A 15,615-nucleotide genomic window follows, 5' to 3' on the forward strand; every position below is an offset into this window, starting at 1 on the left:
TTATGAGAAAGTCATAAGCCCATGCCCCCTTCTGCTACCTCACCTTCTTAGTTTGTTGTTATCCATCCGTTTTTAATTGATTGCCACCGTGAGCCCCAGCTGCAGCACAATCATTGCGACAAGTCTGGAGTTGGTTGGTTGATTGGTAGACGCCAAAGTAAAGTTTATGTTTAGTTCTATAGCTCTTACCTACACTTAGTACTGACGTAGTTGAGGATAGGCTTATTATAATGAGCCCTGCTTATTTTGAAGAACCCTCACTTCTTGTCATTTCAGAACTTGCACTTCTCAGGAGACCTCTAATGATGCAAAACATACCTATTGTCACTCTTTGTACTCCCTTTCTGTCCTGCTAACACAACAACACAGACTTCTATGAGGACACTGTTCCTTTCCTCCTCTTTTCTCATTCCCAGTGCTAGTAACCGTTAGTTTCTGTGTTCAGCACCCTCTCCTATAAATTCTTTCTATGTCACCTAAATAATGATCTCCTTCTATAGACTTTGATCCCACTTTGGTATCTTTTCAGTTCCTTCAAAATGTGTCCTCTGACTTAATGGAACCGCTAATCAGAAACATGCCTTGGCCTTCTATGACACCCATTAGGCCACCTTGTATCCCATGCCTAATTCTGGAAAACGTGGATTTTCATGCTATGCTATGTCCAGGTCAGATCACCCTTTCAACATCTGCACTATTTATTTTAGCCTCTAACCACAACATTTTCCAACTCTTACGCCAGTTGCTATCTATCGCCTTGTCTACCTTAACAAGTTTACAATGTATCTATCCCCCTTTGTTTTGCACTAAGTATTTAACATGAAGCCTTCTGCTCTATACCAAGATTGACCACTAGAGGTCATCAATAGCATGTTTTACACCTTTATAAAGAAGCAGCCTTGTCTCCACGACACTAAATGTTAGCTGTCACTCCTCAGTGGGCTCACTATTGTCTCTTTTAGCAACATTTGCCCAACTGATCCCTGTGCATCCAGTTTCATAAATATACAGACACATATTTGTGCAAAGATTGTGTTATTTTTATTTTTCTATGAAAATTACAATATCATCTGTACAAAAAATCTTTAAAAGGTCGCACAGCAATTGTATCTTGCCATTTAATTTACCTGGTTGCATAGTTGGATGAATCAGTAAGACTATAGTTATATACTGCCTAGCAACAGGCTTGTTTCTAGGTGTCGGCCACTTGGGATGGCTGAAACATAAAGAACAATTCTTTTCTGATTAGCCTTTCAGAAGCGGGTAGAATCAACAACAGCCAATGCGTTGTTATCTGTAAACATAAGCATGACATGGAGTTAAGTCTTGACTAAGTGAAGTCATCTGTGGAGGAACAGAGACACAAGCCTGCAGCGACAACTTGAAGTCCCTGAAAAGCAGACGTCTTGAACAGATACATACACTCTGCTGCAGGGCACACATGCAGAACGCTTACACTTGTGTACCTGAACTCCAGTAGTAACCTTGGCCTGCTTCGAGATTCTCAGTCTGGCTGTCTGCCAACCTTTCAACATTGAGCGCAACACTTCTCAGCCTTGAAAGATTCATCAGCCCTCCTAGGCCTGATGACACCTATCGTGGACCAAGCTGGACAGCCATTCATTTGTGTGCAATAACAATGGGCCTCCCCGCATCAGCCCCCTATTTCTTCTTTATGTTTCTTTCGCTCATTTCCATTGATAAACGGATGCCAACTTTTTTTGACTGGTTCTGCAGTGCTTCCCTTAGACCATGGGTCTCGAACCTTTTCTGTAGTGAGAGCTACTTCTGCTCAATGAAAGTCGCGTTGAGCTACTAGCATATTTTATCACGGTAAAATAGTGACGACATGTGTTAACATTATAATATTAGCAGCCTAAGTAGGATTATCAGTAGTGACCACCACAGTTTTCCAAGCAAGGTTACCACTACAAATGCCATGAAAATGTATATCAATAGTAAACGCCTCCACATGGAGTAACATTTAGACCTATCTATTTCTCTTTTGTCGTATTTCATTTTGCTAATTTCTCTCATTTTTTCTTTCTGATCTCTTGCCTGCTGTTTTCATAATCTCCTCTCTCTCTGTTTGCTCCCTGCTCTCTACTGCTCAGCACGAGAGCGTCAGTACATTGTGTCTCATGTTCTTGCATTTTATATTCTACTCTATGCCAATGTGCATGTATGTAAACGTGATCATTTCCTGCACTTTCAGTAGTTGTCCCAGTGCGGCCACCTTTGTTAAGGCCTCTTAAGACATCACAAATAGTTTTCCTCTGTAGATAGAAACACATTTGGTTTGCCTACATACATTGTGGCGTCACTTTTGATACTGCAACCCTCTAAATCCAAGTGCTAAATGCAAATAAGATACTTTATATTGTTAGTTAACTGATCCTGCCTTGTGCAATCTGTTAGTGTAGTGTTTTTCTCATAGTCCTAGGTTGCTCAGATGTATTTAAATTAATATTGAAGCTTAAACAGCAATTCCCATCAATTAATCAGGACTTATAAAGCACGGCTAATCACCTGCGAGGGTATCCAGGGACCGAGACCCCTGCAGAATGGGGGATTTCGTTAAAAAGCCAGGTCTTGAGTTCTTTTCTGAATATGAGCAGAGAGGATTAGGGGATACCCATAACCATAGAGAAGGGTGCCAGGCAGAAAATACTGTGAATATCCTGCAAAATATGAGCAGGCCTCGCATACTTCTATCTACAGTGCAATAGAACATTTTACTGTCTTTCGGCTATTGAACAACTTCCAGCGAAGGCAGAAGTGATATGAATCGTAGCTGCAACATGTACTGCTAGTAAAAAGTCGACAAGAGTACAAAGTTTTCCAACCAAAAACTTATGTTCCAGGAGAAAATTCTTGCAGAAACAACTTTCTTGCAGGGATTAGTTAGTTGAAAGAAGATTTTGCTGGATGTTTTTCCTGCAACACCTACCTACCTTTGGCAATTTTTCTCTCCAGTTTTTACAACATCCCCAACATCATATGGTTCTTAAAATTAGCAGCTTTTTTAAATCGAAAACTTAGAGCATGCACATTTTGCCCACTCCTTAGGGCATGCACCAATAAACAAAGCCAGATCACAATGCTGAACTCGCATGGACGTCCAAGGTAAATCCGTGGCAGCACAAGGACACTCGAGGATGCTCCAGGAACATACAGCTGACAAGGTGCACATACATGTTCATGGCAGATATAGGTTCCCAGGAAGATGGATTGGTGGACAGGCTACCAGAAGAGTCGTTGGTGGATGAGCCTCATGGCACAAGCTACAGCCTTTACTGAAGACTAAGCAGTAAAAGAAATGGGCCACAATAAAGAGTTAAAGCACACAGGTCCTCATTAACTAAAATTCTGTGTGGTTGCCGGCTCATGCGATGCTAACGAGAGCATCAATTTACTTTACCATTTTAAAAGCTCATATGTGCAGCATCAAACTGGGATGCGTTGTGTGTGAGCCTTAGTAAATGAGGGCCATTGTGTATGACAATTCAAGCAAGCCAACAATGGCATGGCCAGTCATAACAGTTCTCATTGCCTCTCAAATCCTGTAGGCCTGTGCAAATTTATTTGTACATTTTCTTGGCTTCTGATGTGTTGGAGGACAATCCTGGATGTCACTATCACTCAGGTAATGGGGATTAGATCTCTGTTCTGGCTCCTGATCAGGACACAAGCAATGTTTATGCAAAAGAAATGTTTCTAGGTCACCCAGATCTGTTTCCTATAGCCGCACCCACAGGGGAAAGGGGCCACTCACAGCTTGAAGGCCAGAGTTAGGCCATCTCCCAGGGGGAGTATACTGATGTTCACCCGATCGTCTCGTAGAAGCTTCTCATTCAGCTCATGGATTTGTACGGCCACCACGTCACTTTTCTTTAGATGCAGCACTCTCCTCTGACATAAAACCTGATGTCAAAAACAAGCAATAGTGCCATCAGTCACTTTAAACTTGAAGAGATCTAGTTCTGAGCACTACAGTACTCAGAGATCATATTACATACAGGTCAGTCAACCTTTCCTCAGTCAACAGCGATTGCTGATACTGGCCGTATCACATACGGCCCCATTGAACTTGCAGACCCCACTGATAGTTAAAGAAATCTGGAAACAGTTCCTAACATTCGTATAGGTTTATTTATGGCATACCTAATAAAACCATTTAAAACATACAAAGAGATTTGGGTATATTTATGAGCCAGTTTGCGTCGCCCTTGAACCACGCAATGTAGTATGAAAGTGACTCAAACCTTGCATGTTATTTATGAAGCCACGCAAGGTCACTTTGCGAGTCCCCGGGTAGCTCCATAAATCTGGAGTACGACAACACAGTGAAAATCACTGCACTGCCTTATTCTGCCTTGGGAAGGCATTCCATGGGTGCTGCGTGGGTGTTCCCACGCAATTCCTATGGTTTTTGATGCATTCCCAGATTTACCAGAACTGGTGCCTTAAATATGGTATTTTCCTTCCCGTTCCCTGTAATGCAGTGAAGCGCAGCAAGGTGACTCGTATATACACATTTTCAATGGTTATTTTCAACTCCTAGACTATCCCAGAGCGAAGAATGGATAATTATCCTTAGCGTGGGGTCCAGATTAACAAAATATATAAATATGCTGAAATGCAAATTGACTGAAAATCTAAAAAGCACCCAAACATTTGCTGCGTGACCTCTAACAGCTTCAACATTTTTCTGAGAATTTAGGTTTTTAAATCCAAATAAGGAAACCCACTAACTTGGACTATCCAGTAGAAACAACTGTCGTTCATGCAGCACTAGTTGCTCATCTTTGTATATAATATAAATGTAATGTACCTCTGCCACCTAGTGGAGAGTTCGAGCATAACTGAACAATGCTGTTTCTTCAACAACCTACATACCCATGATAGTACTATCGAATGCTGCCCAGCATGCCGTTAGGGGCTTGTGTAGACATCCTCCACTCTTTCTAAGGGCTGACAATTCCTTGCACAGTATATTCATTGCGTATGAGGGCCAAGAATCCACCAACATTCCTACTGTATGATCAATAATCAATGTGCATTCGGATCTACACCCGTCATAAGGATAACTGAATAACTACTCCAGATCCTGCTCGGCATGCGGGCCTCCAAGCCTGCAAGGATCTTAAAACATGGCAAGCTATGCTGCACTGGACCAATAGGGGGCTCTGCCTCGTTGGCGGGCTTGCGAACCAACTGCTGGGATCTAATTGGCCCTGTAAGTATTACAATACACTTTGAAGTAGTGTATATAAAATGGACAAAGACATATCACCTATAAATAAAAGCAGCAAGAGAAAATATAAACAGGAGATAACATATAACAATAAATAACCAATGTAAGGCATAGTTCTTGGTATGGAGTTCCTGTACTTAATATAGCGCTTATCCTGCATTAAACACTGCATAAAGCACTCTTAAGTACTCCCCATAAAGGGCATGTTGTGTTGCATTTATTAAACCATCAAAGCCGTTTAAATGCGTACTCACGCCATCCAGAGCGATGACTCCCCCCTTCCTCAGGAGCCGTAAAGCCTTCTCGTAGCAGTCACTGGGGTGCAACACGTTGTTAATGTTGATGAAGACCATGTCGTAGGTGCCAGCTTCACCGGTCTGCAGCAGCTCATCTAAATATAAGACAAACAAGCATTCGAAATGAAATCAATCTCGCATCTGTTTGAGTTAGAGCTATTGGCATTGTAAATGGCAATGTCTTTTACCTATTTGTTATGGAGTGTCTGTATGTGGTGTGTGGTAAAATTATGTGGGTTGAATTGGATTAGTTAGCTTTGTAATTGTGTGGTGTGGAGTGGATTTCTGTAGTGGAATTATGTGGCATGGTGTGCTGTGGAATGATGTGAATAATAATTATGTGGTATTGAGTGTATTGAGTTATGTGGAGTGGGACTGTGTGTTATGGAGTGGAATTATGTGGAATGTTATTTTGTGTTGTGGAGTGGTATGTAGAGGAGTTTAATTATGTGGTGTACTGTTGAATTTTGTGGCACAATGAGAAATTGTAAGGTGTGGATTGGCTGTATGTGTTCTGTTGTATAATTGTGCTTTTGAGTTGTATTATGTGGTTTTGTATCAAATGACGTAGTGTGGATTGGAAATGTGCAGAGTTGAATTTTGTGGTGTGGAACTGTGTGGATAGCTTTGCCTTTTTGGTGACGAAAAATAACAAATAGGTGGGAGCTAAACTCAAATCTGTGTGTTTTGGAGTTAAAAAAAAAATAAAAGAAAGGTAGTTAGAGCTATTGGCATTGTAAATGTCTCTTACCTATGTCTTGCGGATTGGAGTGGATGTATTTGGTGTGTAGGTGAATTATGTGGGTTTAATTGGCATTCTTAGTTGTGCAATTGTGTGGTGTGTAGTGGATTTGTGTAGTTGAATTATATGGCATGGTGTGCAGTTGCATCATGTGGATAGTAATTATGTTTTTTGAGTGAATTGGAATTATGTGGAGTGTGATTGTGTGATGGAGTGTAATTATGTGGAATGGTATTGTGTGTTGTGGAGTGTTATGCAGTGGAGTTTAATTATGTGGTGTGCTGTTGAATTTTGTGGTATGATGTTGAATTATTTGTTGTGAATTGGATATTTGTGGTGTGTAGTGGAATTGTGTTGGAAGTGGAATTGCCGCCCCCCCCCCTAGCACTGCAATTACACCACTAGATGAGACAATGGCAAGAACACACATGGGTGAGCATAACAGAGAAGGGGGAGGGCAACAAAGAACAACTGCAGAGGGGAAAAGTATAGGAGGGAAACCACACTCAAACACACATGACCGAGCACAACAGGGAAGCTGGAGGGCGACAAAGACCAACTTAGGAGTAGAGAAGTACAGCAGGGAACCCGTTCTTAAACATATGGGGTGCTGAACATATGGAGTGCTGAATTTCAAACAATTCATTTACCTTACAGATTTGAGATAGATCCATGTAACAAAGCCAAGCTGCACATTATCCTGGGTGTTGTGTTACCAGGGATTGAAAAGATACACAATTACTACACACTGGGTCATGCAATGTGATTCAGGAATATATGATTGCATCAGGAAACATTTATGGAAACATTCCACCGTGTTGAAAGGTGACATACTGGCTAAGTAATACAACTTTTTTAGTACAACATTGCAGCCACAAAGTATCCATACTCCCTTTTCCAAAACAAATATGGTAGTCTAAAAGGAACGCTTCTCTTGTACCAAAGGAACTGAGAGACAGGGAGATAAAGTCATTTACCAGGCATGGATCACACAATGTGTTCACACAGGTGAGCCGAGATCTGACATAACTGCCTCACTGACACCACTGCAAAAAGAACAAGTGATGGACAGAATGCAGAACAACGTCATACATTCACCCCAGTACCGAGATCTGGGCCTAAATCCATCATTTCTTTGTTCACCATGCCATTCTAGTTTGAACCCAGCCATATGCAAATCAGTCTTGATCCTGTGCCCAATGGGAACAGTCCAGCCTAAACTGCCAAGCCAGGTCCTCACTGGACTGGAACCAAGCATCCTAGGACGGGTTTCGGCGTCTCATCCCTCATCAGCCAGGATAGCTTGACTCCAGTGGCATGGAGAGATTGGGACCCACGTCTGGGCATACCCGTCACACTCGGGGTGACAAATGCAAAAAGAACAATTGATGGACAGAATGCAGAACAATGTCATACATTCACCCCAGTACAGAGATCTGGGCCTAAATCCATCGTTTTTTTTTGCTCACCATGCCATTCCAGTTTGAACCCAGCCATATAAAAATCAGTCTTGATCATGTGCCCAATGGGAACAGTCCAGCCCGAACTGCCTGGCCAGGTCCTCCCGGGACCGGAACCAAGCATTCTAGTACCAGTTTTGGGGTTTCAACCCTCATCAGCCAGGATAGCTTGAATCCAGTGGCACAGTGAGCCTGGGATCCACGTCTTCCCTAAGTGGGAAGTGTATGCCCAGACGTGCGTCCCGTGCTCACTACACCACTGGATTCAAGCTAGTCTGGCTGATGAAGAGTGATGCCCTGAAACCGGTCTCAGGATGCTTGTTTCCGGTCCAGGGAAGACCTGGCTTGGCAGTTTGGGCAGGACTGTTCCCACAAGGAACAGGGTCAAGACTGATTTGCATATGGCTGCCTCCAAACTGGGGTGGTATGGTGAGCAAAAGAATGATGGATTAAACGCAGATCCTTGTGACTGGGGGTGAATGTTTGCATTGTCCAGCATCCCGTCCATCAATTGTTTCTTTTGCATATGTCGCCCTAAGTGGGAAGGGTATGCCCAGACGTGGGCTCTGTGCTCACTACACCACTGGATTCATGCTAGCCTGGCTGATGAAGCATGATGCCTTGAAACCGGTCCCAAGATGCATGTTTCTGATCCAGGGAGGACCTGGCTTGGCAGTTCGGGCGGGACTGTTACCACAAGGAACAGGGTCAAGACTGAGTTGCATATGGCTGGGTCCAAACTGGGGTGGTGTGGTGAGCAAAAGAACGGTGGATTAAACCCAGATCCTTGTGACTGGGGGTGAATGTTTGAATTGTCCAGCATTCGGTCCATCAATTGTTTCTTTTGCATATGTCTCCCTAAGTGGGAGGGTATGTCCACACGTGGGTCCCATCCTCACTACACCACTGGATTCTAGCTAGCCTGGCTGATGAAGGGTGATGCCTGAAACTAGTCCCAGTATGCTTGTTTCCGGTCCAGGGAGGACCAGGCTTGGCAGTTCGGGCTGGACTGTTCCCACAAGGAACAGGGTCATATGGCTGGGTCCATACTGGGGTGGTGTGGTGAGTAAAGGAATGATGGATTAAACCCATTTCCTTGTGACTGGGGGTGAATGTTTGCATTCCATCCAGCAATTGTTTCTTTTGCATAAGTCGCCCTAAGTGGGATGGGTATGCCCAGACGTGGGTCCCGTGCTCACTACACCACTGGATTCATGCTAGCCTGGTCGATGAAGGGTGATGCCCTGAAACCGGTCCCTGGATGCTTGTTTCCGGTCCAGGGAGGATCTGGCTTGGCAGTTCGGGCTGGACGGTTCCCACAAGGAACAGGGTCAAGATTTATTTGCATATGGCTGGGTCCAAAATGGGGTGGTGGGGTGAGCAAAAGAACGGTGGATTAAACCCAGATCTTTGTGACTGGGGGTGAATGTTTGCATTGTCCAGCATTCTGTCCATCAATTGTTTTTTTTGCATATGTCGCCCTCAGTGGGAAGGGTATGCTCAGACGTGGGTCCCGTGCTCACTACACCACTGGATTAAAGCTAGCTTGGCTGAGGAAGGGTGATGCCCTGAAACTGGTCCAAGGATGTTTGTTTCCAGTCCAGGGAGGACCTGGCTTGGTGGTTCGGGCTGGACTGTTCCCACAAGGAACCGGGTCAAGACTGATTTGCATATGGTTGGGTCCAAACTGGGGTGGTGTGGTGAGCTAAAGAATGATGGATTGAACCCAGATCCTTGTGAATGGGGGTGAATGTTTGCATTGTCCAGCATTACGTCCATCAATTGTTTCTTTTGCATATGTCACTGACACCACTGAGCATTATGGGACCTACACCAGATTCCTGTCTTTTTTTGAGCGCTTTGTCCAAGTGTTTTATATATAGTGCCAAATGTATAAATGTAAATGGCTCCGAGGAAAAAAAAAACAATGAAATTGTTCACTGAAGACATGTTTCCTTTATGAAACTAGTTTGATAATGAAGATTTTATTTGTGAGAAAGTCTCTGTGATCTTGCATGCAGGCAAAGTTATTATCATATTTATGACCACTACAAAAGCCTGAGAAGAGAAACAGGCGGGAAATGCTTGTGAAAGAGTGACTGAAAAAGCAACTTTTTAACTATCTACTGAATTACTTCAGATATTTTATTTAATGTTTCATGGACATAAACGCAGCTAAAGAAAGAGAACTGCCACACCATGCACCTCTCAGATGGTTTCTGGATAATGTACTTCACATTTTGGGATCAATTACAAGTCGTCCGTCCTATGTGTCTACAACTTTGTTGATTGGAGATGGTGCAATGTAAAGAATCTTACTGAAAGGAAAGCACAAACTGCTGATCAATAGCCAGCGTGTTAATCGACTCTCTGCTGGGTATAACTAAATCCACTTTCGGAATTAAACTGATGATTATCATGTTAGCCCGCAAAGATCGTACTAATTCACAATAAGGGATACCAAACTTGTTCAGAACTGGAGTGATACCCACTAAACTCATTTCACAGAGCGCCTCAACGTAGCTGGGTGATGATTCAAACAACTATGACTAGGGATGAATAACTTGCAACAGTGGCAATATTTTCTGATTGAACTCTACAAATATCCCCAGGATCAGAAGTCTAATACAATATTGCATTTAGGGTTACACCAAGACTGGCATCGGACTACTATGTGGCATTCTTTGAGTCAGATTAGGTCAAAGAGCACAGTTTGGGTGAACGAGTTGCTTTAGAAGGGTGTGTTACTTTATTAGGTATAGTTAATTCCAGGGTAGGATATGTTCTATAATCACCATCTCTTAATATGAATCTAAAAGCCTCCTGTGCTGGAGAATTGTAATATTTCACTCCACATCTGAGCTATTTTAAGCACCATCTGTCTCTGATTGACTGTGTCACATGCCTCTGCTTCACAGCGAAGACCAGGCTGGCAGGAGACACTAAGAAGCATCTTAAGAAGCAGAGCTGCACAGAGGTTCTGGCTTCATTATCACATCAATACCATCAAAACCAACGAATAAGAGGAACAGTGAACCACAGGCACGAGATAGGGCAATACAGATGTGGGTTGCATGAAAACACACAGCCTCATGGAGCATGGGCTTTACAGAGAAGCCCATTGTGCGAGAGAACAACTAGGGGGGGGATGTGCAGAGAAGCACGTCCGAGTAATATGGGTTGCATGAAAACACAACGCCTCATGGAGCATGGGATTTACAGAGAAGCCCATGGTGTGAGAGAACAATTAGAGGGGGGATGTGCAGAGAAGCACATCTGGGTGATGTGGGTTGCATGAAAACACACAGCCTCATGGAGCACGGGGTTGACAGAAAAAGCCACGGTGCGAAAGAACAAAAAAGGGGGGGCATGTGCAGAGAAGCACGTCTGGGTAATACTACTTATTTAATGGGGCTCAAACAGGGCTGCTCCAGCGAGATTAGACGATGGGCATTCGAGTTGCAACAAAGGCTTAACATAATAAACAAGCGTTGGCATAGCCAATAGGTCTCGCCTTGGGGACCTTATAAGTATTTAGTTATGCAGCACAATATCCTTACTGCAACAACATTAACTGTTGCATGGCTAAACACTTATAAAGTCCCAAAGGCGAGACCTATTGGCTATGTCAATGCTTGTTTTTTTTACTTCGTGGTAGGTGCTGGGTGTGTAGAGGTCCATGCAAATCATTAAAAATTGTGGCCGGCTGCACACCAGACCACGGATGCAGTGCACATCTATTGATTTAATTACACTGCTTAACGAGCCCTGTCGGAAAAGCGTGAAGCTACCACTTTCTTTCTGCAGATGTTTGATGTATGTTTGGTAACCAGGTGTTGGCTTTGAGAGTGTAACGGCGGGCAACGATAGAGTAGCTGAAATACTGACTCCGAGATATTTATTGCTATTGTGTAGGCAGTGATTTTCCAGGTTCAAGCTTGTTTATGTGCTGCACAACTGGCTCAACTGAGGGAGCAGCTTATATTAGTTTTTGTGTCTGGTGCGAAAATATTTATTTATTTTCCAGTCACGCTTGCGACTTCAAAATTTTGAGTTTAAAGTTGAATTGAAAAGTACAGTTTTTCCATTTAGATGGTCACATCCTACAGTCAATTAAAGGTAAACGCCCTTGCTTCCAAAAGTTAATTGCGAGAGAAAGGGGGAGCAAGAGGTGAGCCCGTGAGTGGTGCGTGCGCTGGGGAGAGCAGTCTGCTCTTTTTCGAAGCACATACTCGTGCTTATGGCGCACCCCTGCGCGCTCCCGCAAGGTTTATGCCGCCACAAGCATGAGTATGTGCTTCGAAAAAGAGCAGAACGACGGCTAAAGGTCCTCCTATGCAGCGCATGCACGCTGCGTAGGTGAGACCTAAAAAAGGAATGTGCGGAGAAGAAACATATGGCTGAAAGTGAAAGGATCTATGTAGCAGGGGCTGTCTGCAGGGTGGGAACAAAACAGCTAAAGGTGCGACAAAAGTAAAGCATTTACCAAACAAACCTCTTCAATTTGGAAAGGCAGGCCAAGGAACGAATGAAAGCGATGGGTGGGTGATGGGCGTGGTGAAACCCTACAGACGCAGATACAGTGTGTCAAAAGACAGCACATGCATGCTGCATAGGCTCGACCTAAAAACACTCATTTTGTAAACTGGGCTTTGTGTAACCCATGCTCCTTTATGCAAGGGAAAAAGGGTGAATGCAGATAATGAAAGTGAGATTCTATCCGGGGAGTTGTGGTGCTGTAGAACTACCAGCTCCCTGCAGAGAGGGATCTGGCTGTCTCTGACACGCAGGCATAAAGGACGAAGGACGTCTATACATTAGAGATATGGAAAAAGAAGAACTGAAAGGACTTTGGTTAAACAGAAGCCTAGTGCTCTATAAAGATGGTTCCGGGTGTTGCTGAGTAGACAGATGTGCACCACGTTTTTATTGCAGACTATACCAAGAGAGAAGGGACAGGACAGCTAGACAGGACAGTTGGGCAGACTGCTAGCCAGGGGATCTACGAGACAGATGATACCTGGCCTCGTTGCGGACACAGGAAATAACAAAAAACATATTAAAGAGTAAGGTAATTAACACAACATTTGCGAATAAACACACATAGATATAAAAATAAAAGAAAGACATCCATGATCTCATGCACTATAGAAACAATCATTGGCATAGCCAATAGGTCTCGCCTTTGGGACCTTATAAGTGTTTAGCCAGAGCGAATGGTTTTGCCAAAGTCTTTAAACTAGGTTGTAGAGCAGTGTGGCTGCTGTGCAGCATGTTGAAAAGTTATAATAAAAACGTGTTATAAGCATTTTTTTTACCTTATATATAACCAAGAAGACATTATGTACAACTGACAGACACAGACAGACACACACAGACACACACACAGGGTATAACGGACCTGCGCCTTTTAATAGACCATGATAGTAATACTTGCTTGGCCATGGAGGAAGTGAGAGTTTTCCAAAAGGATGCATATCAGCTCAGAGAATAGACTGGGTAAGAAAGCAGGCTCCTAAGGAAATCATGACACCCTATACAGGGGTTATCCTGGGAGGCCAGAATTACGAAGCAGTGTTGACAACATTGTGAAAAGAAAAGACAGATGATGGATCATAATGCGCCACAATTTGTGACAGTATTAGGATTGTCACTTCTGCACCTAGAAATACGGGCAGGACAAAATTGCACCTCACTAGTACCAGTTTAAAACCTGAACACTGCAATCAGCCACCAGCTGAAAGGACACCAGTTAACACTTGCAAAGAGTCTGCCATTGCGCTCTTTAAAAACCTTTAATCAGTTTGAGATTAAAAATATATATTTTATTGGCAAAGTCTGCTAGTGGTGCAGAAGATGCTGCATTACGTGATGAATCCATAATCATGCAGAAAAGGGCCAGTTTTGCAACATTCCAGTAGCCCGGAGTATAGTTAAATTACAGTCACGTTGCTGCCAGTGCCCGTATTACTTACTATCGATCCCTCCTTCACAACTGGTTGAAGTGTGCCTGCAGTTTACACAAAACTCGAAAATGCAGGTGTCTGAATGTTGTCGCATTAAACGATGGAGAGCGGCTCTCACAAGCATTGCTCCATGCCACACATGCGTCCAAAACCACATCCACTGTCAGCAAGTGGAGCCTGGAGCCCTGCTAGTGCTCATGGTTGTATAGGTGCAGTGAATCTGCAGGCACAGAGACCAATGAAGCAGCAACAGCAGCATTGTTACTCAGAGGGAAACTAAACACACAGCTGAAGACACCAACAGAGAGGGTAACATAAGCTCAGCCATGTTTAAAGCACAACCATTTCACTGACTGTCGCGGCCAAGCGAGACAGTGAGTGCGCAGACTGGCACTCTGTAAAACTTGTCCTGCTATATGCTGCATGAGCGCTAGTCACAAGCTGCCACCACGCAGACTCCACAGCAATGTAAACAAAGTGATGCCACACGCAAGCAGCATCGCGATTGGCGGTCTTCACTTTTGAAGCACTGCACTCGTGCTTGTGACGGCATCCACCTTGCGGGAGCGAGCAGCGGCCATATGTTTGTAATTAACGTGGCCGCGCCGCTGCTCGCTCCCGCAAGGTGGTTGCCGCCACAAGCACGAGTTCAGTGCTTCAAAAGTTAAGACCAATGGCTAAAGGCCCTCCTAGAGCAGCGCGTGCGCGCTGCCTAGGCGGGCCCTAAAAACGAGTTAGGCAGCACATATAGACATATGTATTCAGTTCTGTGTGACAGACAGTAAGGAGCAAGTTGTAAGATCTTTGGCACTGTAAGTAGTGCTAATGTACACCCACAGACTGCCAACTGAAAAATAATAACGCGCACGAGGATTGGGTGGTGGCGAGCTGGGCTAGTATTCACAGACTTGCAGGAGATGAGAGGCCCGACACCAGTAGATGGCAGTAAAAATTAGGTGAGACTCCTGTTCATTTCATCACATTGAACTGTGCAATAATGGGCCTGCTGCCAGTTGTACTACAAAGCCAGACTGTTCACTGCAGTGATGACTGAGTAGAATGGCACAGGAACAGTTTTGCGCAATGGGTAGAACGTCTTTCACGATTGTGAAGTAGTGGTTGAAATATTTTTCCGTAGAACTTTTTCAAGGTTGCAAAAAACATTTACTCTCACCCAATGACCACACCTTGGCAAAATTCGTCAACTGCTCATCCCATGGTTTCCTTGCCCAGTAGGTCTCCCGACTAAGAATGTAAATATAATTGTCTATGCTTATAGTTTATGTGACAAGTTACTCTTGGGATGGTGAATCATCCCTGGGCCACCAGGCATGGTCCAAGCAGTCAGAAAAAAGAAGCCAACCTGTCAGTGACCCCTTACCCTGTCCAAGGGCGTAATGCAGGCCCCTGCAGCTCATAAAGTGCAGGGGGGGCCGCTCTGAACCCGATAGGGGTGCCCTAACCCTTCAGGGCCCCCCATTGAGCCCAAGGCCAATGACTATTTGTGAGATTTGGGATACACAGTGACCCCTAATCACATTCTCTACCTTTATCCCAAACTTGATGTGTGGGGAGAGATTCTCTATATGTGTGTATATAGGAGAGTCGTAAAATACCGCCTACCTATTTCACTAGTTCATCACAAAAAGTATCCAACCACCTTCTTGACTCTGTTCGGACATCATTCTCCAGAAGGGAAGACATCCCAAAGGGGTTATTTATGGACCCTCACACACCCTATTGGTGTCATGCTTCATCATCGGATCTTACCATGGTCATATAAACCCCCCTTTGGTTTGCCTTCCTTCTGGAGAAGAGCATCCGATTGGAGTTAATAAGGTAGTAGGAAATAATTTGTGATGCCCTAATCACATTCTGCGGGGAATGGGCATCA

At 44.0% G+C, this 15,615-nt stretch overlaps 1 protein-coding gene across 1 annotated transcript in view; it reads right to left on the minus strand.

Annotated features, from left to right (window-relative positions):
* Positions 1-1,018: 1,018 nt before the first annotated feature.
* COMTD1 (catechol-O-methyltransferase domain containing 1) overlaps positions 1,019-15,615 on the minus strand; it is a 57,437-nt gene continuing 42,840 nt past the window's right edge. The window contains exons 6-8 of the mRNA XM_085608558.1: positions 5,512-5,648; positions 2,955-3,924; positions 1,019-2,886 (exon numbers count right to left, since the gene is read on the minus strand). Coding sequence (XP_085464684.1) covers positions 3,772-3,924; positions 5,512-5,648 — 290 coding nt within the window. The 3' untranslated portion in view covers positions 1,019-2,886; positions 2,955-3,771. The remainder of the gene's footprint in view (positions 2,887-2,954; positions 3,925-5,511; positions 5,649-15,615) is intronic.

The sequence above is a fragment of the Triturus cristatus genome, chromosome 1_2 (assembly GCF_964204655.1).
Source record: "Triturus cristatus chromosome 1_2, aTriCri1.1, whole genome shotgun sequence".
NCBI lineage: Eukaryota > Metazoa > Chordata > Amphibia > Caudata > Salamandridae > Triturus > Triturus cristatus.